Source organism: Felis catus, chromosome C1 (assembly GCF_018350175.1).
Source record: "Felis catus isolate Fca126 chromosome C1, F.catus_Fca126_mat1.0, whole genome shotgun sequence".
Lineage (NCBI taxonomy): Eukaryota > Metazoa > Chordata > Mammalia > Carnivora > Felidae > Felis > Felis catus.
Window position 1 is genome coordinate 105,075,980 of NC_058375.1, and position 23,210 is coordinate 105,099,189.

General features: G+C 40.9%; 1 protein-coding gene across 5 annotated transcripts; it reads left to right on the forward strand.

The window, feature by feature from the left end:
* Positions 1–22,871, forward strand: PRPF3 (pre-mRNA processing factor 3). 5 transcript variants are annotated; one of them, XM_019837776.3, is made up of 17 exons: positions 119–150; positions 1,325–1,415; positions 2,685–2,874; positions 4,327–4,457; positions 6,442–6,588; positions 8,964–9,047; positions 9,248–9,468; positions 10,123–10,429; positions 11,545–11,711; positions 12,449–12,528; positions 15,018–15,161; positions 16,181–16,280; positions 16,453–16,566; positions 17,612–17,730; positions 18,015–18,098; positions 19,421–19,482; positions 22,513–22,871. In XM_019837776.3, exons 3-17 carry the CDS (start codon positions 2,730–2,732, stop codon positions 22,657–22,659), a joined length of 2,052 nt encoding a protein of 683 aa, XP_019693335.1. In that variant the 5' UTR covers positions 119–150; positions 1,325–1,415; positions 2,685–2,729; the 3' UTR covers positions 22,660–22,871. The 5 variants fall into 5 exon arrangements, with proteins under 5 accessions (XP_003990619.1, XP_006935145.1, XP_019693335.1 ...); XM_003990570.5 differs by lacking the exon at positions 1,325–1,415 and having other exon boundaries at positions 1–150; XM_006935082.4 differs by lacking the exon at positions 1,325–1,415 and having other exon boundaries at positions 150–273.
* Positions 22,872–23,210: the final 339 nt, after the last annotated feature.

Consider the following 23,210-nt stretch of genomic DNA (forward strand, 5'->3'; position numbering starts at 1 on the left):
ACCGGTGGCCCCGCCCTTCCCCGTCACATGTCGGGGGGCCGCGGCGTGGCGGCGGCCGTGGCGGTAGCGACGGCAGGCCGTAGGGCGGTCGGAGGGTTTCCGGTTCCGGTGTAACGTTCGGGCTCCGTCTCAGGGGCTGAAGTTTGTGAGGTGAGTAGTGACCCCGGGCCCGGGGTGGATATGCTGTGGTCCGAGCGGTGAGGACCAGGTTTCAGTCCAAGGGCAGGACCCTGGCGGGAAGGTTCAGTGGGAAGGAAGCCGAAGAAGTACAAGGTTCTGAGGGAGAATGGGTTGGAGTGAGATTGTAAAGAGGAAAAGGGCGGGGGCGGGAAGGGGACGGGGTGGGGAGACTGGCTCTAAGATGGGAGTTTGGGGAGGACAAGGTGGGGTGGGGAGCCAGTGGGAGATAGGGAAAGAGCAGAGAAGAATAGGGGTTGCAGAGGGAAGGAAACTCAGGTTGTAGCAAAGAACACGGAGTAAGGGGATTCTTCAGAAGATTGGATTCTGCTACCTGCTCATTGAGAGATCCTTCTGCCTACCTCTTCTTCCACCCCCACCCCACCCCGCCCCGTCCCAGGCAGTTACTGTTGAACATTTGATTAGTGACAAAGCTAGTGACTGTTGGGAACTTTTATTTGTGTCCACTGGCTGTTTAGTTTGCTAGAGGATTGAGTTGAAGTTGAATACATTTGTTAGTATAGTATTTGGGCACACGTTTCATCTGATAGAGAGGTAGCTCATTTGTTGCTTTGGCTTTTCAAATTGCTTACGCTTTCTAGCCCATGATTCAATTCTAGTGGAATGTAAGCCTTGTTAAGGCGAGGATTGTCTGATACGTTCACCGTTGTAGGTATCCGCAGCACCCAGTGCACTGATTGAGACTTAGTAATTATACAATAAATATTTACTGAATGATAAAAATGATGAAGGTATGGCAGATTGTCCTCATTTTGTAAGATGAGTAGACCGAGGCTCAGAGGAATTACTTGCCCCAAAGCTGGTAAACAGTAGAACTCTGTGACCCAAATGTTCAGTGTGAACTCTTTCTTCACTCTCTGTGGTGTCTATGCTTCTTTTGAGTAATGCATGTTTAATATACAGAGATTTATAAACTATACTCTATCATAATATAGGTGAATAGAGCTGCCATAGAATTATTCATAGAACATGTCCCTGAGACACAAAATCTTTCACTCCTAGTTTCTTGATTTTAATCTACTGGCTTCCCATGGTTATGCCAAAATTAAATATGCTGTTTAGCAACAGGTCTTATAGAGAGGGTAAACCTGCCAAGAAAGTAGAAATTAATCAGACTATCTTTTAGGAGAAAAGAGGTCTTAAAACATCTTGAAAGATTGACTACCGGAGACCCTGATTTGTAGCAGTGCTGGGAGGAAGTTAGCTTGGAAACGGAGGTCAGTGCAGTTTATTGATTTAAGCACTTACGGAGAAAATCAGGGAAATAAAATTTTCTCTATGCTCATGAGTTTTGCTGCTTAAGTAGGAGATCAAAAATGTAAAATGAATAATGTTGAAGAATTACATTAACTTGCATTAAATAACAAAGATTTGTTGTAGGGTGTCCTTTATGATAGTGTTTTCTCTGCTAAGCTAAAAAGTAGAAGAATAAAGATGAAAAGGGAGAGAGAGAAAGTACATCCAAAATGAGGACCTTCTTTTCTGAGGTGAAGAATTAATCTTACAAAGTCAACTGACAGAGTAGAACAGGAGAGAACGTGATCTGGGTACAGAATTCCCACAGGGATGAATATGTACAGTCATGACAGCATTCTTAAGGATTATAAGATTTGTTATTTTTTTAAATGTTTCATTTATTTAAAGTAGGCTCCACGCCCAATATGCGACTTGAACTCATGTCCCTGAGATCAGGAGTCACATGCCATAACAAGTGAGCCAGCCAGGCACCCCAGGATTATGAACTTTAATATAGGATGGCTGACCTGGATAGCCCTTTCTCTCTCCCCCTCCCCACCCCCACCCCCCCACCACCATTCCTTAAAAGAAGGGAATCCTACAGGTCAAGGCTAGGTTAAGGAATGCCTACCTGGAAGCAGGAGAGACAGAAAAGCTGGCCTCTGGGGGGCACCTGGGTGGCTCAGTCGGTTGAGCATTCAACTTCAGCTCAGGTCATGATCTCACGGTTTGTGAGTTCGAGCCCGAGTCGGGCTCTGTGCTGACAGCTCAGAGCCTGGAGCCTGCTTCTGCTTCTGTGTCTCCCACTCTCTCTCTGCCCCTCCCCCACTCATGCTCTGTCTCTCTCTGTCTCAGAAATAAATAAGCATTAAAAAAAAGAAAAGCTGGCCTCTGAGTGGGTTTTTTCAGTCTTGTTTTCAGGTTATATGTTTGCCAATCCTTGTTATGACAAGATCAGAAAAGAAGCTAGAACTCATTTCTCAGACTAGGTTAGTCCCAGGGTTGGTTTGTTTATTCCCCAGATTTCACTGATCCACTGATACCTAACTGAGTTAGAGTTGCAAATGAAATGTAGTTCTTTCTGCTTTTAAGTAATGGGTTTTAGAGAAAGTATTTAGGTCGAAATGAAGTGCAGGAACTTGCCTAAGGATTGGGAAGAGAGGCGGAGAGGGCATTCCTAATACACTAAACATTGCTTGGGGTGCTCTTTTCCTACCCTCTAACTAAGTGTTCTCCTGGTTTCTTTTTAGGTGCAGGACTGAATCCCATTTGAGCTACCCTCCCTATCCTGAAGAATGGCACTGTCTAAGAGGGAGCTGGATGAACTGAAGCCATGGATAGAGAAGACAGTGAAGAGGGTGCTGGGTTTCTCAGAGCCCACAGTGGTCACAGCAGCACTGAACTGTGTGGGGAAGGGCATGGACAAGAAAAAGGCAGCTGGTATGTCCTTTTATGAATCTTTTTTTAATGTTTTTATTTTTTGAGAGAGAGAGAGTATGCAAGTGGGGGAGGAGCAGAATGAGAGGGAGACAGAGGATCCAAAGCAGTTTCCATGCTGACAGGCTGGCAGCAGCAAGCCTGATTGTGGAGCTTGAACTCATGAACCTTGAGATCATGACCTGAGCCAAAGTTGGACACTCAATTGACTGAGCCACCCAGGAGCCCCTGTTTTATGAATCTTTTGACTTATAGCAGGATCCCAAACACTGCTTTGAACTTCCCCAAATTCTCTCTGCTGGGAGTGTCTAAAAAAAAATTAGGCCACGTATTATTTTCTCCTGCATTATGATGGAAATAGCCTAAATGACTAATTTTGCTTTTTCCCTTTTTTTAATACTATTTGTGACATATTTTGTTTTTTATTTGTTATTTTTTTTTAATTGTAAGCTCTATGCCCAATGTGGGGCTTGATCTCATGATCTCAAGATCAAGATGCTGGCTCTAGCAACTGAGCCAACTGGATACCCCATTTATGACATATTTTGAATCTCAGACTGACTTCCTTTGACCAATGTCAAGTCAGTTGAATCAACTAAGTTATATTTACTTAGGAAAGATGCTAAGGGCACCTGGGTGGCTCAGTTGGTTAAGTGGCTGACTGTTGATTTTGGCTCAGGTCATGATCTCACGGTTTGTAAGTGTAAGCCCTGCTTCGGACTCTGCACTGGGTATGGAGAGCCTGCATCAGATTCTTTCTCTCCCTCTCACCCTGCTTGTGGGGGCTCACTCGCTCTCTCTCTCAAAAAAAAAAAACAGAAAGAAAGAAAAAATATGCTAAAGTCAGATGGGTAGATTCAAGTTCAGAGTGATAACCAAGTTTATGAAAAAAGTTGAGGAAGGTAGAATTTGTTAATAGTAGTCTCTTCCAGCTTGCTCTTTGGGAAGAGTTAGGGTGATTATTCATCATTAACTTTGATGTTCAACCTGAATAGATTGCTCTGGCTTTGCTACTTCTTACTGCAAAAAATTGTAACTATATTTTTACCTCATAGGGCAAGGTCATTCAATATAAGAGGATTTATGGGAATCCTACAAAGAACTTAGGAAAACATTTCCCTCCCTCCTGGAGGTAAAATTCCAGTGTTGGTGTCTGTTATATGCCTAATATAGGACTAAGTACTGTTACTTTGTCTTTTTTTTTTTTTTAAGTTTATTTATTTTGAGAGAGAGAGAGCCTGTGTGTGCTAGCAGGGGAGGGGCAGAGAGAGAGAAATGGAATCCCAAGCAGGCTCTGCACTGTCACATCAGAGCCCGATGCAGGGCTCAAACTCAAAAACCATGAGATCATGACCTGCGCAGAAATCAAGAGCCGGGCACTTAACCAACTGAGCTACCCACTCACTCCTTGTACTCTAACTTTTTCAACCCTACCACCTCTTTTTTTCCTGTCAGACCATCTGAAACCTTTTCTTGATGATTCTACTCTCCGATTTGTGGACAAACTATTTGAGGCTGTGGAGGAAGGCCGGAGCTCTAGACATTCCAAGTCTAGCAGTGACAGGAGCAGAAAACGAGAGCTAAAGGTAGGTTACAGTTAATTATCTGATGAGCTTGGGAGTGTTTTGAATGGTAATAAATTTGCTAAGCTTACCTCACTCACACTTTGGTATTTAATATTAGAATACATAATATTCAAGAGAGATACTAAGACATTAAAGGAGAGGAGGTGAGCTTGTATTATCACCATCTTATGATGGTGAACTATGTAAGTTCATGGGTTGAAATACTTCAGGGAAACAATTGGTAGCTTTGTCCTTTTTCACGTACAGTTAGGAGTTTTAGTTCTTACATTTCCCTTTGTCTCCTCCCCCCCCCCCCCCCCCCCTTACTACTACCTATAAGTTGATCACTCTAAGGTTTTATGTTTTGGTTTACTTGATACCTAATAGATGTTTCAGAATGTGACTCCACTGTTGTAAACCTCCCTGTAGTTCCTTTTAGAGGTTTTTCTACAGTGGACTTGTAGATGGGATACCTAACAAAAATTATTATTTACTGTATGTCTTGAGAGCCTGCTGTTTGCTATATAGCATATGGCTGGTCATCTGGCCCCATGAGTGGACTACTTAAAAGGACCATCATTACTGTCTTACTTCCTTCACTTTTTATTCTGTAGTTGCTGATTGGCCATGCCTTTTTTCAATAGTAGCTGCGTCAGGTGGCTGGTTTCTCTATCTCTTTTCTTGTGCTTTAAAAAAGTCTTTTCTGTGGCTCCCATCAAACCTTCCAAAGTGCATTTGATACCTTGGCTATCCTATTGCTTTTCCTGGGGCACAAAGAGTGAATAAGCAATGTCTGCTTGGTCCCTGGCCAGGTTGTAGAACCGAGAGAAATAGAGGGTCATGTGCCTTTTGTGTTTAAGTCATCGTGGGTGGTGAGAGGAATGAGAAATAGTCCTTGCCTTAAAGGAATTTGCAATTTAAGGAAGGGCACAACAGAATATAGTCACAAATTACAAAATCTAAGTAGCAGTCTCATATAAATTTTAGAGATGACTGTAGGGTTTCAGACTGATGTTGAATTTGGTATGTTTACGTGGGAATGCTTAATCCACGATTTGCACAGATCTGTGGAGTGAAATTAATGCTATAATAGGGCATGTGGCTGTGTAAGGGCTGAGGCATGCTGTGAATGAAGTGACTACATTGGGTGGGATTGATAAAAATGGTTTCTTGAAGGAGGTATCTAGGTAGCTTTGGGATACGGGTCCCATTTTGGTCCGTTCAGGTCCCCACCCCACACAATATATTATGGGAGAGTCCTTTTTCTTGAACTGTAGGAGTTCCAGGAAGCGCTCGCCCCTGGCCGAGGATATGTCCTTGCAAAACACGAGCCCTCCTAGTGAAGAGGGGATGTCACCCAAAGCCTACCACCGGTGTGTACATTTGCTTTTTCCCGTTGTCCCTTCCAGTTGGCCACTCTTGGTCCTGTTAAATTCACCTTGCAAATTGGTCAGCGTATTTGAGTTCCCATTGTTTGATGAGAACAGAGTGTTACTGGGTAATACTGAAGAAGAAAGAGAAAACCCCTGTCCTGAAAGAGCTTAGACTCTAATTGGGAGAAGGTACTAACATTGGAAGACTTAACACTTGGCAAACAGAATATTAACAATGTAATTTTATGTAATATGAACCCAGCTCTTAAGTGCTAAGAGGATATGAAACAACAGTTTGATCAGAGTGAGATGAGATTATTAGTGAGGAAAACTTCCTGAGGCGAGTTTTAGGCAGGACTTGGAACAGGGGTGTGGAAAAAGTTGAGGGATATCATTGCAAATGTAGGCAGTAGTATTGGCAAAGACCTTGAGATGGGAACATTTATAAGGACATGGTGATGAAATTTGCTTGACTGGAGTAGGAGAACGATGAAGTTGGGTGAGATGGTCCATTTGGTGGAGGGTCTAAAGGACTCTGGGGAAAGCTACAAAATGCTGGTAGGGACTAGGATGATTCTTCCCTTCTCCCATGGGTAGGGAGAAAACTCTTCTGTCATCTTGGGTTTCTTTAGGAAGTGTTTGGTGATGACTCTGAGATCTCCAAGGAATCATCAGGAGTAAAGAAGCGACGGATACCACGTTTTGAGGAGGTGGAAGAGGAGCCTGAAGTGATCCCTGGGCCTCCCTCAGAGAGTCCTGGCATGCTGACTAAGCTCCAGGTGAGTAATTAGGGACTGAAAGCAGTGATTCTATGAGCTGAAGAAGTGAGAGATGCAGGGGTCCAGATTCATCATGACCTTGATTTGAATTAGTATTTAGCATTGGGAAACTTTTGTTTACTGCTCTATGTTTTATCATTTCTTAGTTTAACTAGGAGTATTCCACCTGAAGGCTATTGAAATAACATTTACGAGCACCTGTTATGTGGCAAACAAGGGTGTTACATACATTATTTGCCCAGTTGTCTACCTCGTTGGGTCATTGAGAAAATTATTGAACTAATCAGAACTCAGCTTGATGACAGAGGAGAATTTCCAAATATAATGCTGACATGCTATAATCCACTAAAATAATTTCAAGTTGACTTGTTTTTAATAAGAATTATCTGCGTTTTTAAAATGGACTTTCTTTTTTTTTGTTAATTAAAAAATTGTTTTTTAATGTTTTATTTATTTTTGAGAGAGTCAGGGTATGAGCAGGGAAGGGGCAGAGAGAGAGAGAGAGAGAGAGAGAGACACCAAATCCAAAACAGGCTCCAGGCTCTGAGCTGTCAGTACAAAGCCTGACGCAGGGCTCGGACCCACGAAAATGACCTGAAGTCGATCGCTTAACTGACAGAGGGAGTGAGGGAGAGAGAGAGGGGGGAGACATAGGATCTGAAGCAGGCTCTAGACTCTGAGCCAAAGTCAGCTGCTTAACCACCTGAGCCACCCAGGTGCCCCTAAAATGGGCTTTCTTAAAACAATTTTGGTACTACATATATAATAAATATTTCTTGTGCTGTTTAAAGTCTCTTGGAAGAAGAACAGAATATATACATATATGTGTGTGGGTGGGTGGATGAATTTGCTTATATATATTTATATATGATATTTCTGCAGGGAAAGATACTGGTGCTTTATAGAGAGTAGCAGTAGAAGATTTCACAGTATACTCTTTTGTACTGTTTTGCATTTTGAACTATGTTAATATATCACTTACACAAAAAAGATGTCAAAAATAAACTTTAGGGCACCTGGGTGGCTCAGTCAGTTGAGCATCCAACTCTTAATTTCGGCTCCCGGGGTTGTGGGATCAAGACCTGTGTCCGGCTCAGCACTGAGCATGGAGCCTGCTTGGAATTCTCTCTCTCTCCCTTTGCCCTGCCCCTGGCTCTAAAATAAAAAGGAAAAGGAAAAATTAGGGACACCTAGGCGGTCAGTTGTTCAAGCATGTGACTCTTGATTTCTGCTCAGGTTGTGAAATCAAGCCCCATGTCAGGCTCTGCGCTGATACTAAGGAACCTACTTGGGATTCTCTCTCTCTCTGTCTGCCCCACCCTCTCTCCCTATCCCTCTGTTTCTCTCAAAGTAAATAAACATTAAAATTTTTTTGTGTGTGTGATTAATTTAAAAATATATCTTGAAACACCTTGACAGCAAGGTTTCTTTTGGAAAATTCAAGAATTATTTGATTGTATTCTCAAAGGTTATTATTCTCATATTCTTTAGGACAGAAGAAGTATTTTACACGGGATAGGAAACAGATCTTTGCATTGTTGTCTCCAGTTACCCAAAGCAGGAATTCATCAAAAATATGATAATTTGGGGCTCCTGGCTGGCTCAAGTCAGAAGAGCATGTGACTCTTGATCTCTGGGTCATGAGTTCAAACTCCACCATGGGTGTAGAGATTCCAAAATTAAATAGATAAACTTAAAAGTATAATTTGTGTGGACTCTGCCAAGAGTTTTGTTTAAATGCTCATAATAGCCTTGTAAGGTAGGTCTGTTGTTACCTTTTTTTAGGCACTTGGAGTTTTAGAGATTAAATACCATGTCCAGTGTCACATAAGCATTAAGTGGCAGAGTTAAGATTCAAGCTCAGGTTTCTGTTAACCTGAGTCCTTTTTTTTTTTTTCTTAACATTTTATTTATTTTTGAGACAGGGAGAGACAGAGCATGAACAGGGGAGGGTCAGAGAGAGGGAGACACAGAATCTGAAACAGGCTCCGGGCTCTGAGCTGTCAGCGCAGAGCCCGATGTGGGGCTCGAACTCATGGACCGCAAGATCATGACCTGAGCCGAAGTCGGCCGCTCAACCTACTGAGCCACCCAGGTGCCCCTGTTAACCTGAGTCTTAATCATCAAGCTATGTTACTACCTATCATGCCACTCCTGCTTGAGGAAGATGGGTTGAAATGTTTCAGTGCTCAGCTATGTAGGCTTTTCTTTACTGAATTTTGTAGCCTGTGGTACAGGCAGAATATGGTGGGTTCATTCAAAAAATTTTTAGTTCTCTAGACCTGAAAAGCCCTTTGTGTTTAGGAACCTGTATAGGAGAAATAAAAAAGAGATATTAACAGTTTTTTAATTCCACCCCCCCTCCCCGAGAGCAGATCAAACAGATGATGGAGGCAGCAACACGGCAAATTGAGGAGAGGAAAAAACAGCTGAGCTTCATTAGCCCCCCTACACCTCAGGTATTGTGCTCAGATTACTCTGAAATGAAGACTTTTTAGCAAAGAATTTCTTGCCATCCACTCTCATTTTCTTGCTATCCACTCATTTGAGTTTGGAAGGTCACTGCATGTTCCATGCCACCATCTACCAGTCTACATGAGTGACCTGTCCGCCTGTCTAATTCTTCTGATTCTGATTTCTTTTTTCTCCTCTCTCACAGCCAAAGACTCCTTCTTCTTCCCAGCCAGAGCGACTTCCAATTGGCAACACTATTCAGCCCTCCCAGGCTGCCACTTTCATGAATGATGCCATTGAGAAGGCGAGGAAAGCAGCTGAACTACAAGCCCGCATCCAAGCCCAGCTGGCACTGAAGCCAGGGCTCATTGGCAACGCCAACATGGTGGGCCTGGCCAATCTCCACGCCATGGGCATTGCTCCCCCGTGAGTATCTGTTTCGTGGAACCCCTTAGTATTTCTGAAGCTGGAGAAGCAATAAATACCTTTGAATGTTACTGATCCTTTTCTCCCAAGGAACCTAAATCATTTCTTACAGTTTCATATTTCTTACGTGTGCTTAATAAATACCAATTGAATTCTCTTAGCTTGCTCGTGGCAGAATTTATTAGCTTCTTTTTATAATTGGTAGACCTGAGGTTAAGATTCTTTATCTGTTGTTGAGCTAGGAATAGAACCAGTCTCCTGGTTCCTAACTCAGAACTATATCCATTAGACCTCAGTGAATGATACCAGATCTGAGAGTTCTCTACAACTGGATAAAGATGATAGACTTTATTTTTAGCGCCTACAATTGGTTTGGCATACTATGTCTGATTCAGAAATTCCGGAGTGAAGATAGGCTTGCAAATTCTTATCAATGTAATATATAAATTCATTTCATCTGATTTTACTCTGTACTCACATACTCAGTTTGATGTTTTCAGTCACGGTGTTACTCTTCACAGATGGGTTTATGTTCCCTAGAATTGTGTGTAACCTAGTTCTCTTTGGTTTGATTTGTTTCATTTTCTGTTTGTTTCTTGTTTGCCTTATTTATTGTCCCATATGGCATTTATTTCTTTGTGGGCTGTTTCTCAGGAAGGTGGAGTTAAAAGATCAAACTAAACCTACACCACTGATTCTCGACGAGCAAGGTCGCACTGTAGATGCAACAGGCAAAGAGATTGAGCTGACACATCGCATGCCCACTCTGAAGGCCAATATTCGTGCTGTGAAAAGGGAACAGTTCAAACAACAGCTAAAAGAAAAGCCATCAGAAGACATGGAGTCTAATACTTTTTTTGACCCTCGAGTCTCAATTGCCCCTTCCCAGCGCCAGAGACGCACTTTTAAATTCCATGACAAGGGCAAATTTGAGAAGATTGCCCAACGATTACGGACAAAGGTATCTGGTTTAGAATATAACCTAGAACTTCAGGGGTGCCTGGGTGGCTCAGTCGGTTAAGCATCTGACCCTTGGTTTCGGCTCAGGTCATGATCCCGCGGCTTTGTGGGTTCAAGCACCGCTTTGGGCTCTGCACTGCCAGCGCAGAGCCTGCTTGGAATGCTCTTTCTCTCCCTCTTTCTCTCCGCCCCTCCCCCACTCACACGGTGTCTGTCTCTCTCAAAATAAGTAAATAAACTTTAAAAACAAAATCTTAAAAAAAAAAGAATATAACCTAGAACTTCAAAGAAGGTAGGAAGGTGACAAAGGAAATTTAATACAGTCCTAAAATACTGCCAACTCAATTCTCAAAGTTTTAGGCAATTAGATACACAAGTAATAAAGCAATGACTAATTTCTTTTTGATTTATTTATTTTGAGAGAGACAGCGCAAGCAGGGGAAGGGGGAGAGAGAGAATCCCAAGCAACCTCAGCAGGGTCAGCGCAGAGCCGGATGTGGGCCTCAAAGTCACAAAACTGGGATCATGACCTGAGCTGAAATCAAGAGTCCGTCTTTTAACCAGCTGAGCCACCCAGGGTGCCCCTCAATGACTAATTTTTAAACTACTTTATTCCTGGGATACTTGAATTTTAGCTGATTTGTCTTAATTCCATTCTACTTAAGTGGAAATAAAATTGACTTTGAAAATTCACATACAGACAGTGGAGGGAAACAATTCAGAACCCTGTGCGTGATTGAGGAAAGCTAGCCTGGTAATATAACATTACTGCAGATAATCCATACACCTTGAGAGTTGAATTGACTCTATATCCGGTGAGTTTTGCTTCTTGTTTTCATTCTCAGAATGGAGTTTTCATAGAATTCCATTTCTGTGTGTTTGCCGCAGGCACACACTGTGGGGTGAAGGATGGTGATAAGGGTAGTTGTATGTAAATCAACTAAGTAAAGGATAAAGTAGAATGCCTCTTTTCTTCTAAGTTTTCAGAAGTTATGAATTCTTTGCATTAGGCATAAAGAGTGCAACAAGGGAGTACTTTAAAATTTGGGATTCTACTATTTCCCTGTTTTCTGTGACTCCAATTTATCTTCCCATCTTTGTTTATCTTGTCTTTAGGCTCAACTGGAGAAGCTGCAGGCAGAGATCTCACAGGCAGCTCGAAAAACAGGCATCCATACTTCCACTAGGCTGGCCCTCATTGCTCCTAAAAAAGAACTAAAGGAAGGCGATATCCCTGAAATTGAGTGGTGGGACTCTTACATCATACCCAATGGCTTTGACCTGTGAGTTTGTTAGTTAATACCTTTTAATAAGGCTAGAGTTTTATTGGGAGAGATAATACTCATGCATTAAGTAAAATCATGAAATCCTAGTGAAATAGGTAGCCATATACAGGCTCTTATATTTGTAAATATGTTGAATAAGTTATTTTTAGTTTTTAAGGTTAACATGGGAAGGAAAAGGCACAAATGATCTAAAAGAGAAAGGATGTAAGTTTATATTTGCTTTTGTGGTTATTATTTTTTTTGCTACCTATAATAGGCTTTTACATTTCTTAAAGATCCAGTCCTACAATAGAGAGGAAGGAGTCTTAATTGATGAGGGAAAGAATGAAATCATTTGAGAAACACTTGGAGAGCTTTAATTCTATCCGTTCTATAATTCTGATCCATGGCTTTAGGAAACTGTATCTCAGTCTTTCCCCTTAACCCTTCCTTTGTCAACCACTGTCCCAGGGAGTTATTGTTATTAGTGAAAGAATGTGGCATCCATCCATCAGGGATATTAGGGTAGAAAAAGGTTGAGAGTGACTGATGTGGATTGTATGTCCAACCTTAGTGGACCCAGTTTTCTCATCTTGAAAATTATGTGTAATACAATTACATGTTGTGGATATGCACACTAAAAGGTGCTAGAATGTTATGGAGAGTGCATTTTTTCATTGTATTTCTGAGACTCCTTCTCTCTTAGAATTGTCTCTACCCACATATCCTGTTTTCCCTTCTTCCTCCAATTTTAGTACAGAGGAAAATCCCAAGAGAGAAGATTATTTTGGAATCACAAATCTTGTTGAACATCCAGCCCAACTCAACCCTCCAGGTAATGTCTAGATTACTGAATCAAGGCTCTAGAGAAGTATTATCCAATAGAACTTCATGTGACAATGGACAGCACATGTTCTCTGTGCTGTCCATGCAGTAGCCACTATCCACTTGTGACCGTCGAGCATTTGAAAACTGAGTTGCACTAATACAACTGAGAGACTGAATGTTAAATTTTATTCTGTTTTAATTAATTTTAGTTTAAATAGTGTACGTGGCTTGTGACTACAGTATTGGACAGTGCAGGTCTAGAGCATTGAGGCCTAACCTAGAGATGGTTTCAACTGAAGTATATTACAAGTTGGGTTTTAAAAAGCGTTCTCGGGGCACCTGGGTGGCGCAGTCGGTTAAGCGTCCCACTTCAGCCAGGTCACAATCTCGAGGTCCGTGAGTTCAAGCCCCGCATCAGGCTCTGGGCTGATGGCTTGGAGCCTGGAGCCTGTTTCCGATTCTGTGTCTCCCTCTCTCTCTGCCCTGCCCCCGTTCATGCTCTGTCTCTCTCCCAAAAATAAATAAACGAAAAAAAAAAATTTAAAAAAAAGTTCTCATGTTTGACTCCCAACTCCAGTTTTGTACACCACTGCCCTTCAGTCGTCTTTGTCTTCAGCCTTCTTCTCTCTTGATCATCTTTGTAGCAAAAGCCTGTTGGCTCACTCAGAAGAGATAGGTTTTAGTTGCAGCTGTGTTTTTAACTAGCTGAATCCCTTGGGTAAGTCATTTAGAACACAGAACTTTCTCACATATAGAGATAATGTTGATTGATAATGCCTTCTTTAAGAATTATGTAGATCATTGGGGCGCCTGGGTGGCGCAGTCGGTTAAGCGTCCGACTTCAGCCAGGTCACGATCTCGCGGTCCGGGAGTTCGAGCCCCACGTCGGGCTCTGAGCTGATGGCTCAGAGCCTGGAGCCTGTTTCCGATTCTGTGTCTCCCTCTCTCTCTGCCCCTCCCCCGTTCATGCTCTGTCTCTCTCTGTCCCAAAAATAAATAAACATTGAAAAAAAAAATTAAAAAAAAAAAATAAAAAAAAAGAATTATGTAGATCATAAAAGATTTAACACTTTCATCATATTTGGGATGAACAGAGGAGGTAATACCTCAATTAGTAAATTTGCTTGCCAATAACTCCAATAAGTTTAGAAGAATAGATTGGGACTTTGAGATAATATAGTATATGATAATCATTGTAATGTTATGTAATGTTGTGTAATGTAAAGATACTCATTACTTAACCAGAGTCTACTTAGTTGTCATCAGTGTGGATCATTAGAAGAACGTAAGGGATTTTATTTGTTTTAAAAAATTGTCAGAGCCCCTGGCTGGCTCAGTCAGGAGAGCATGTGACTCTTGGATCTCAGGGTCATGAATTTGAGCCCTATGTTGGGTATAGAGATTACTTAAATAAACTTTAAAAATAATAATAATATGGGGCGCCTGGGTGGCTCAGTCGGTTAAGCGTCCGACTTCAGCTCAGGTCACGATCTCACGGTCCGTGAGTTCGAGCCCCGCGTTGGTCTCCGGGCTGTTGGCTCAGAGCCTGGAGCCTGCTTTGGATTCTGTGTCTCCCTCTCTCTCTGCCCCTCCCCCGTTCATGCTCTGTCTCTCTCTGTCTCAAAAATAAATAAACGTTAAAAAAAAAATTTTTTTTTTTTTTAAAAACAAAAAACAAAAAAATAAAAAAATAATAATAATAATAATATGGTCGCCTGGGTGGCTCAGTCCGTTGAGCATCTGACTTTGGCTTAGGTCGTGATCTCGTGGTTTGTGGGTTTAAGCCCCACGTTGGGCTTTGTGCTGACAGTGCAGAGCCTGGTTGGGATTCTCTCTCTCCACCCCTCCCCCACTTGTGCTTTCTCTCTCAAAATAAATAAAATATAGTAATAATAATTAAAAAAATTAAAAGTTGAGTAAACCTGCTTTGGGAGTCCAGAGGATTTTCCCCAATTCCTGTAACTCTAAAATTATAAATTTCATTATCTTGGCCCCACCTACCCCAAATCCTCACGCAGAGCAACTGGAGCAGCTCTAATTTTGTTTTCTGTCTTTGCCACTTTTCAGTTGATTAAAGCGGTCAACTACTTCAAGAAAAAACAAGTTAGAACACTCTCATGAAAGATAAGAATGTTTTTTAAAAATGGAACATACTGGGGCGCCTGGGTGGCTCAGTCAGTTGAGCATCTGACTCTTGATTTCAGTTCAGGTCATAATAATTCCAGGGTCGTGGGATCGAGCCCCATGTCAGGCTCCATGCTGAGTGTGGAGCCTGCTTAGGATTTGCTCCCTTCCTCCCCCCGCCACCCTTTTAAATAGATAGATAGATAGATAGATAGATAGATAGATAGATAGATAGATAGATAGTAAAATGCTATACTATCACAAACTTAAAATAACTAATAACACTTAAAGTTTTTTTTAATGTGATTGATAGTCACCTACATCCTTCTAATAGGCTTATTGCTTTTGTAATTTTATTTCTTTACTTGGCAGTTGACAATGACACACCAGTTACTCTGGGGGTATATCTTACCAAGAAGGAACAGAAGAAACTTCGAAGGCAAACAAGGAGGGAAGCACAGAAGGAACTACAAGAGAAAGTCAGGCTAGGCCTGATGCCTCCTCCAGAACCCAAAGGTACATATCTTAGAGGCAGGGATGAAAGGGTGTTAAGTTTATCTGTGTAATTCCAGAGGAACTTTTGCATCTCTTGATATTTGAGTGCTTTCTGTTTCTCAGAATCATTCATTGGTTATTTTTTCCTTTCCTAAATTTTCTACAATCTGGCTAAGACAGGTCAACATAGGAGTGCTTGGCTGGCTCAGTCAGTAGAGTATGCGACTCTTGATCTTGCGGTTGTGAGTTCGAGCCCCATGTTGAGTGTAGAGATTACTTAATAATAAAATCTTAGGGGTGCCTGGTTGGTTCAGTCAGTTAAGTATCCAACTTCGGCTCAAGTCATGATCTCATGGTTTGTGAGTTCAAACCCCGCATTTGGCTCTCTGCTGTCAGCACAGAGCCTGCTTTGGATCCTCTGTCTCTCTCTGCCCCTCCCCTGCTCACTCGCTCGCTCTCTCTCAAAAATAAAGTAAACATTTAAGAAAATAAATAAATAAAATGAAATCTTAAAGACAGATCAACATATTCACTGTAGAGGTCATTTAAAGCTTTTTCTTTTTTAAGTATAAAAATATATCATATTCTGATCTTCCTGAAAGAATAATGGTCTTGAAATTCATGAAGATAATAGTTGCACTGTTTGCACAGTTGTTATGTACGTAATTCTATAGTTGAAAAATGAAAATATTGTTAAACCCTCACTCCTGTAGTTTTCATTCAGTAATATTTTGCGTGAGCACTGTTATGTTCAGGATCTTTCACTACATGTTGTGATCAGAGTGAAAAATACCAAAGAAATAAAACTCCTTATCTGTCGTAAATTTTCAAGCAGTGTAAATAAATGTATACCAACTATATATATTATGTGACTTTCTACAAATGCTAAGTTCTTTGGATGGGCTTTTCAAGGTAGGGGTTTTTAGAGGAAGTGAGCTTTGAGCAGGGATTTGAGATAGGTAAACAGTTATGAATTGATAGAGAAGAGGTGCCAGGTTATCCCAGCTGGAAATTTAATTTAATCTTCTCTCCACTTGCAGTGAGAATTTCAAATTTGATGCGAGTATTAGGAACAGAAGCTGTTCAAGACCCCACGAAGGTAGAAGCCCATGTCAGAGCTCAGATGGCAAAAAGACAGAAGTAAGTGCCATGGATTGGGTGGAAACCCAGGGCAAGTACCTTTCCCAGACTCTTCTGGGGGGATCCATATTTGGAGGGAGGGGAGAGTCCTCCGTTGCTCTCTCTTTCCCTCAGCTTTGCCTCTGATCTTCAATGCCTTTCTCACTTGTGGATGTCCTTCCTGTCACGACAGAGCGCATGAAGAGGCCAACGCTGCCCGAAAACTTACAGCAGAACAGAGAAAGGTCAAGAAAATTAAAAAGCTTAAAGAAGACATTTCACAGGGGGTACACATATCTGTATATAGGTAGGTGTCCAAACTGGGCCAGCCTTTCCCTTAGAAATGCCAAAAGTTTTCCAAGTGCTTGAGGCAGAATCACTGTGGTCTAAAGCATTCCTAACATCAATATCTACTCACTTCTAATGACCCCAACGTGAATCAAGAGCTAGTAAAGCTTTTATGATGATGAGGATTAAAGACTTACTCTTCTGTCTCTGGGGGCTTCTCAGTGAACCAGTACTAGTTCTGAAGAATGAATGAGTGAATATACTTGTTGAGACCAAGATGTGAACTAAGGATCATTCATCCTTTGTGGAACAGAAAATACCCTATTTCTCCAGGCAGCATTAAAAGTTTCTTTCTTCAGTAACTATATCCTTATCCTGATATATTGCAGTAATCCTCTTATTCCCACTCCAAAATATATTTAATATGTTGTAAATATGTTCTACCTTGGTGCTGAATTAATGTTTTCATTTTATTCTTTTATGTTGAGTGCATATGTTCCTTCCATTTTTTAAAACGTGCTAGTGTTTAATAACTCGTTCCTTACTATGAAAGTGATATGAGGATTTTTTTTAATCTAACAATACAGAAGGGCCTTGCTGAACAAGACCCGTACTCTCTGAACCCTTAGTACCACTTACTGTAGGTAATTGCTACTAACAGTTTTTCATGTAGCCTTCTAGAAATTTTCCATGAGTAGCATTCTGACTACATTACAAGCATCTAGAAGGCAAAGAATTTGTTGATCTTTATACTGTCAAGAACAATTAGCTTACACATTTTTTTGGATGATGGTAAATATCTCTTTCCTTAGAGTAAATTTTGATTACCTGCTGTTTATTATAGGGTATATACAGTGCTAGTCTTTGAAGTATAAGACAGTGGGATTACTTCTAGATTCATTGATTTTACCTATCAAACATTAGTGTATTTGCTTACTTACTCCGCAGATTTTTGTTTTTAGAGAGAAAACCATTTTGGATCCATCTGTTTGTTTGCCATTCCATTCAGGCAGCTACTGATGCTAACTGAAACAAAAGCCATAACTAAACTTTCCCTTCTCCAGAGTTCGAAATTTGAGCAACCCAGCCAAGAAGTTCAAGATTGAGGCCAATGCTGGGCAACTGTACCTGACAGGGGTGGTGGTACTGCACAAGGATGTCAACGTGGTAGTAGTGGAAGGGGGTGAGTCTGAAAAACTGAAGGAGACTTGTCCCCACACAACCCTAGGCTTTGAAGTGATTAGCATGGTGGGGAGAAAGGAGGAAAAGATAGAGTTTTAGAGCCATACCTGGGTATAATATCCTGGGCCTCTGTTTCTGTGTTTATTGGAGCAAAAGGACCTAAGATGTAGTTCCTGGTATTGCTTCAACTACCACATTAATGGCTGAGTATCAGATGAGCTCAGAGGTTCTTTCTACTTCATCATCATCTACAACTCTGGCAAAATTCTCCTTCTCTGTTTCCAGGCCCCAAGGCCCAGAAGAAATTTAAGCGTCTTATGCTGCATCGGATAAAGTGGGATGAACAGACATCTAACACAAAGGGAGATGGTGAATGGGGGTTAGAGGGGATGGAGTGGGAGGTGGGGTGGTACTCTGTCCATTCATCTACTCCCTCCCACTGACACTTGCTCACACTAAATAATGTTTAGGAATTGTAGAAAAACCCGTTTGGACTGTGAACATGTAGACATTCATGCCTACATATTTATTACGTGATGATGTGCATGTTATTCTTCTCCCTGGCCTTCAGGGTGTTTCTGCCAGCTGCTTTCCCTGTCTGTCCAGATCTGGACACTAGTTATGGGAGTCTATTCAGTTTGTGAAAATTCAGCAAACTATGCACTTTATATGTGCATTGTCTATATTATTTTTTGAAAGAAGTTATTTATTTTTAATGTTTATTTTTGACAGAGGGACAGACAGCGCACGAGTGGGGGAGGGACACAGAGAGAGAGAGAGAGAGAGAGAGAGAGAGGCGGACAGAATCCGAAGTAGGCTCCAGACTCTGAGTTGTCAGCACAGAACCCTACATGGGGCTTGAACTCACGAACCGTGAGATGATAACCTGAGCCAAAGTTGGACACTCAACTGACTGAGCCACCCAGGCGCCTCTTGAAAGAAGTTTTTAAAGGGTTGAAGGCAAAATTATACACACACACACACACACACACACACACACACACACACACACATATATGTACACATACATACTTTTCATTCTTTTGCCCAATTTTATATATGTATAAAATATATTTGACACTCTTCTGACCATCATTCTTCCATCCATATTCATTCTCCCCTTTGCAGACCTGGGTTAGCATTTAACATGTGCAAACAGTCATACTTTTCTTAATTTTCCTAACTTTGGCCCTTTTATATTTTGTGTCCTTAGTTAAGATATTTTCATGCCTTACTTAAAGTACACTTTTCACTATAATTGCCGTATATTTTCTTTTGTTTTACAAGTGTTTCTAAGATATTTTCATTTGGTTTATCTGCCCTCCTTCTCCATTAGATCAAACTCCTTAGTAACAGACTCTGTTGTCTTGGCATCTGAGGCCTGGTTTTCAAAGTGCTTAGGACAAGTTTTTATTGTTGATTCCTTGTCTCTATCTCATTATTCCTGGTATCTGGTGCAGCTCTTGACACTTATTAGGTGCTCAGTAAATGTTGAATTAGTTAGTATCTCTGTTTGGAACTTTCAGTCTGATTTGCAGGAAATAAAGATAACAGAAGACATTTGACCCTGATACAGTGGAAAGGGGAACAGTATTTTAAAAGAATTGGGGTACACTTGAATACTCTTTGTTTAGAACCTAAATCTTGGTCTCTAAGTCTAGAGCAAGATTTAGCTATATTGTCTTTTCCAGATGATGAGGAATCTGATGAGGAAGCTGTGAAGAAAACCAACAAATGTGTACTAGTCTGGGAGGTAGGTGATCTTTTGTTAAACACTGAAGCAGAACTTCAGCTAGTTCCTGGTTGTTTATACTGTTCTAGTGGAGCAAAGGAATGGTAAAACTAAGCAATGATTGATTCCTTAAGTAGTTCATGTTTCCTTTTGGAATTCATTGTTACATGTTCGGCAGCAGATTCTTCCTGACTATATTTTAAATTGATGAGTGTATAGTATATGCCATCTGGGGAAGAGTATGGAAAACTGGTGGCAAGAATATAAATTCTTGACTGAGTTGTTTATTTCACAGTCATGGATATGAGACTTAGAAAGAGGGAGATGAATCACTGGGAATTTTTTTTTTTTTGTCTGGATAATAGTGAAAGATGTGTTAGACTTAAGAATATAAAGTTGGAAGTCTGGGCATTACCACTTACTAGCTGCTCAAATGGGGCAAGACACTTAATATCAATTACTGTTGGTTTGTCTACAAAAATGTGGATTTTGTTTCCTTTTTCTATTTGTCAGTTTTCTGAGACCAGAATTAGATTATGATGTAATAGTGCTCTGTAAAATACAATTTTTTTATGGTTATACAGGTCCTTCATCCCTGAAATCTTAATGAACCAATATTAGTTCCTCTTTATTTTCTTTTTTTTTTTTAATTTTAAAATTTTATTTATTTTTTTAAGTAAGCTCTACACCCAACATGCGGCTTGAACTCATGACCCAGAGATCAAGAGTCGTGCGTTCTATCAACTGAGCCAGCCAGGCACCCTGAACCAGTATTAGCTCTGAAGAATAAATGAATGCATATGCTTATTCAGGCCAAGATGTGAAATAAGGATTGTTTATTGTTTGTGAGCATATAAAATACCATCCTATTTTTCCAGGAAGCATTAAATTTTGTTTTAGTAATTATTTCCTTAACCTAATGTCTTGCAGTAATCCTTTTATTCCCACGCCAAAATACATTTTTTTACATTGTAAATATCTTCTACCTTTGTGTTGAGTTAATGTTTTCATTTTATTCATGTATGTTGAGTGCATGTATATTTTTAATTAAAAAAAATTTTTTTTAAGTTTATTTATTTTGAGAGAGAAAGAGAGAACACACAAGTGGGTGAGGGGCAGAGAGAGAGAGAGAGAGAATCCCACCCTATCGGCACAGAGCCCAACATGGGGCTCAGTCTCACAAATTATGAGATCATGACCTGAGCTGAAATCAAGAGTCCAATGCTCAACCAACAGAGCCACCCCGGGCGCCCCTATCTTTTATTTTTTTAATGCACTCATTTAGTAACTAGTTCTTTATTATAAAAGTATTATATTATTTCAAAGGTAGTGAATGCCTATTAAATTCTAATAACACAGAAGAGCACTTACTGAAATGGTCCCTTTCCAATTTCCCCAGTTCTTTAAGACCACTCTTTATAGGCAGTTCTTACTGTTTTTCGTGTATTCTTCTATCTTATCCCAGATTCCTCCAATTTATTATGCATACAAAATTAGGCTATAATAACTACCTCACCTGCATCCTGGATATTTAATATCCTACCCCCTTCATCTCTTTCAGTTACCTTTGAGAGTCCACAGGAATTGTATCTCAGGTTCAGAAACAAGCCAGGTTCTACTCTAGCTTCTTATTGGAATCTGATCCCTGAAAGCCTCTTGAGATAGCACTTTATGACTTCATTGTTGTTGGTGCCTTGGGTGAGAATATGGTTACACCCAGTAATGTATCTTTTTCTATTGTAGTTCTCTTCAGGTACCCCCCTCACTGCTCCCATTCCCCTCTTCACCTCACCCTCATATTCTTGTTTGTCAGTGGACCCCAAAGCCTCCTGCTTGTATACAGTCTTGCTGGGTCTTGTGGAAAGAGTCCTTTTAGCCTCTGGTTCTTTCCTTAAAGGTCCTCTAGTCGTAGAGGCCTGGTGGGCAACTAGTTCATCCCATCTCATCCTCCATAGTCCTTCCTGACTTGCTTTTCCACTCAGGTGTCAATCAGAGCACAGACTTTCTCATCCTCCATTCAGTAAAAAAAAAAACAAACCAAAAAACCTGAAACCTTTATGCCTATAAATTCATGAAGACTCACAAATGTCCAAGGGAATGGAGGTTAAAATAGTTTTTAACATAAAATCACGTTCAACTACATTGCTACACACATGTTATTAGGGTTTAGAAAAGAGTATATTATATCTGATTTACATTAGAAATTGCAGTGTTTTGGGGTGCTTCGGTCAGTTGAGCGTTTGGCTTCAGCTCAGGTCATGATCTTGCAGTTTGTGAGTTTGAGCCCTGTGTCAGGCTCTGTGCCGACAGCTCGGAGCCTGGAGCCTGCTTCAGATTCTCTGTTTCCCTCTCTCTCTGCCCCTCCCCCACTCATACTCTGTTTTTGTCTCTCAAAAAAATGAATGAATGTTAAAAAAAAATTGAAGAATTTGGGGTGCCAGCGTGGCCCAGTCGGTTAAGCCTCCAACTTCGGCTCAGGTCATGATCTTGTGGTTTACGGGTTCGAGCCCCGCGTCAGGCTGTGTGCTGACAGCTCAGAGCCTGGAGCCTGCTTCGGATTCTGTGTCTCCCTGTCTCTCTGCCCCTACCCTCTCAACACTCTGTCTCTCTCTATCCTTCAAAAATAAAGATCAAAAAAAATTTTTTTTTAATTAAATTTTTAAAAATTAAAGAATTAAAAAAAAATTGCAGTGTTTTGGGGTGCCTGGCTAGTTCAGTCGGTAGAGCCTGTGACTCTTGATCTCAGGATTGTAGGTTCAAGACCCGTGTTGGATGTAGAGATTATTTAAATAAAAATCTTGGGGCACCTGGGTGGTTTGGTGGGTTAAAGCGTCTGACTCTTGATTTCAGCTCAGGTCATAATCTCATGGTTTGTGAGGCTGAGCCCCATGTTAGGCTCTGTGCTGACAGTGCAGATTGTGCTTGGGATTCTCTCTGCCTCCCTACCCTCTCTCTCTCAAAAAATAAATTTAAAAAACATTTTTTAAAAAAATCTTAAAAGTAAATCTTTTTTTTAAAGTGTTTTTATTATAAATTTTGTCTTTTTCCCAGGGTACGGCCAAAGACCGGAGCTTTGGGGAGATGAAGTTCAAACAGTGCCCTACAGAGAACATGGCTCGAGAGCACTTCAAAAAGCATGGGGCTGAACACTACTGGGACCTTGCTCTGAGTGAATCTGTGTTGGAGTCCACCGACTGAAACTACTGCGAGCCCTTGCCTCTCCTTTCCTGCCTTTGTCTCTTCAGTCCTCTTATTCTATTTCCCAAACCAGTTCCACTTGTGTGTGTGATTTCAGAACTGTGCCAAGCTGACATGGGGACAAAGGGAAAATACCTTACACCCTTCCCCAGTCAGCCTGGTGCCGCCCTTTATTCCCCTCATGTGCATATGATTAAAGAGTTATTTTTAAAGTTGGTATGATATTTTTCACACACTTACAGGTATTGGAGTTTAGGTCTTCAGGTGATCTTTTCTCCTAACTTCTAGCAATTGCTGTGGAAAAAAAATTTTTGTCATTGATATCTATGTATATGTAAATGGATGAATGGAAGGATGAATGGAAGGATGAACGGGAGGATATGTATTTTTGATGTCTAATGGAAATTTCTGACCTCATCTTGGAATAAGTGGGAGTAAGAAATCCTGCTTTCCTGGAGTGGAGTGGAGCCCAAAGTGTTATGGGTGAAAGAGGGTAGGACAAGGAGTGTCCATCTGTTAACCTTCAGTAGAGTCACAAGATAGATTGCCAC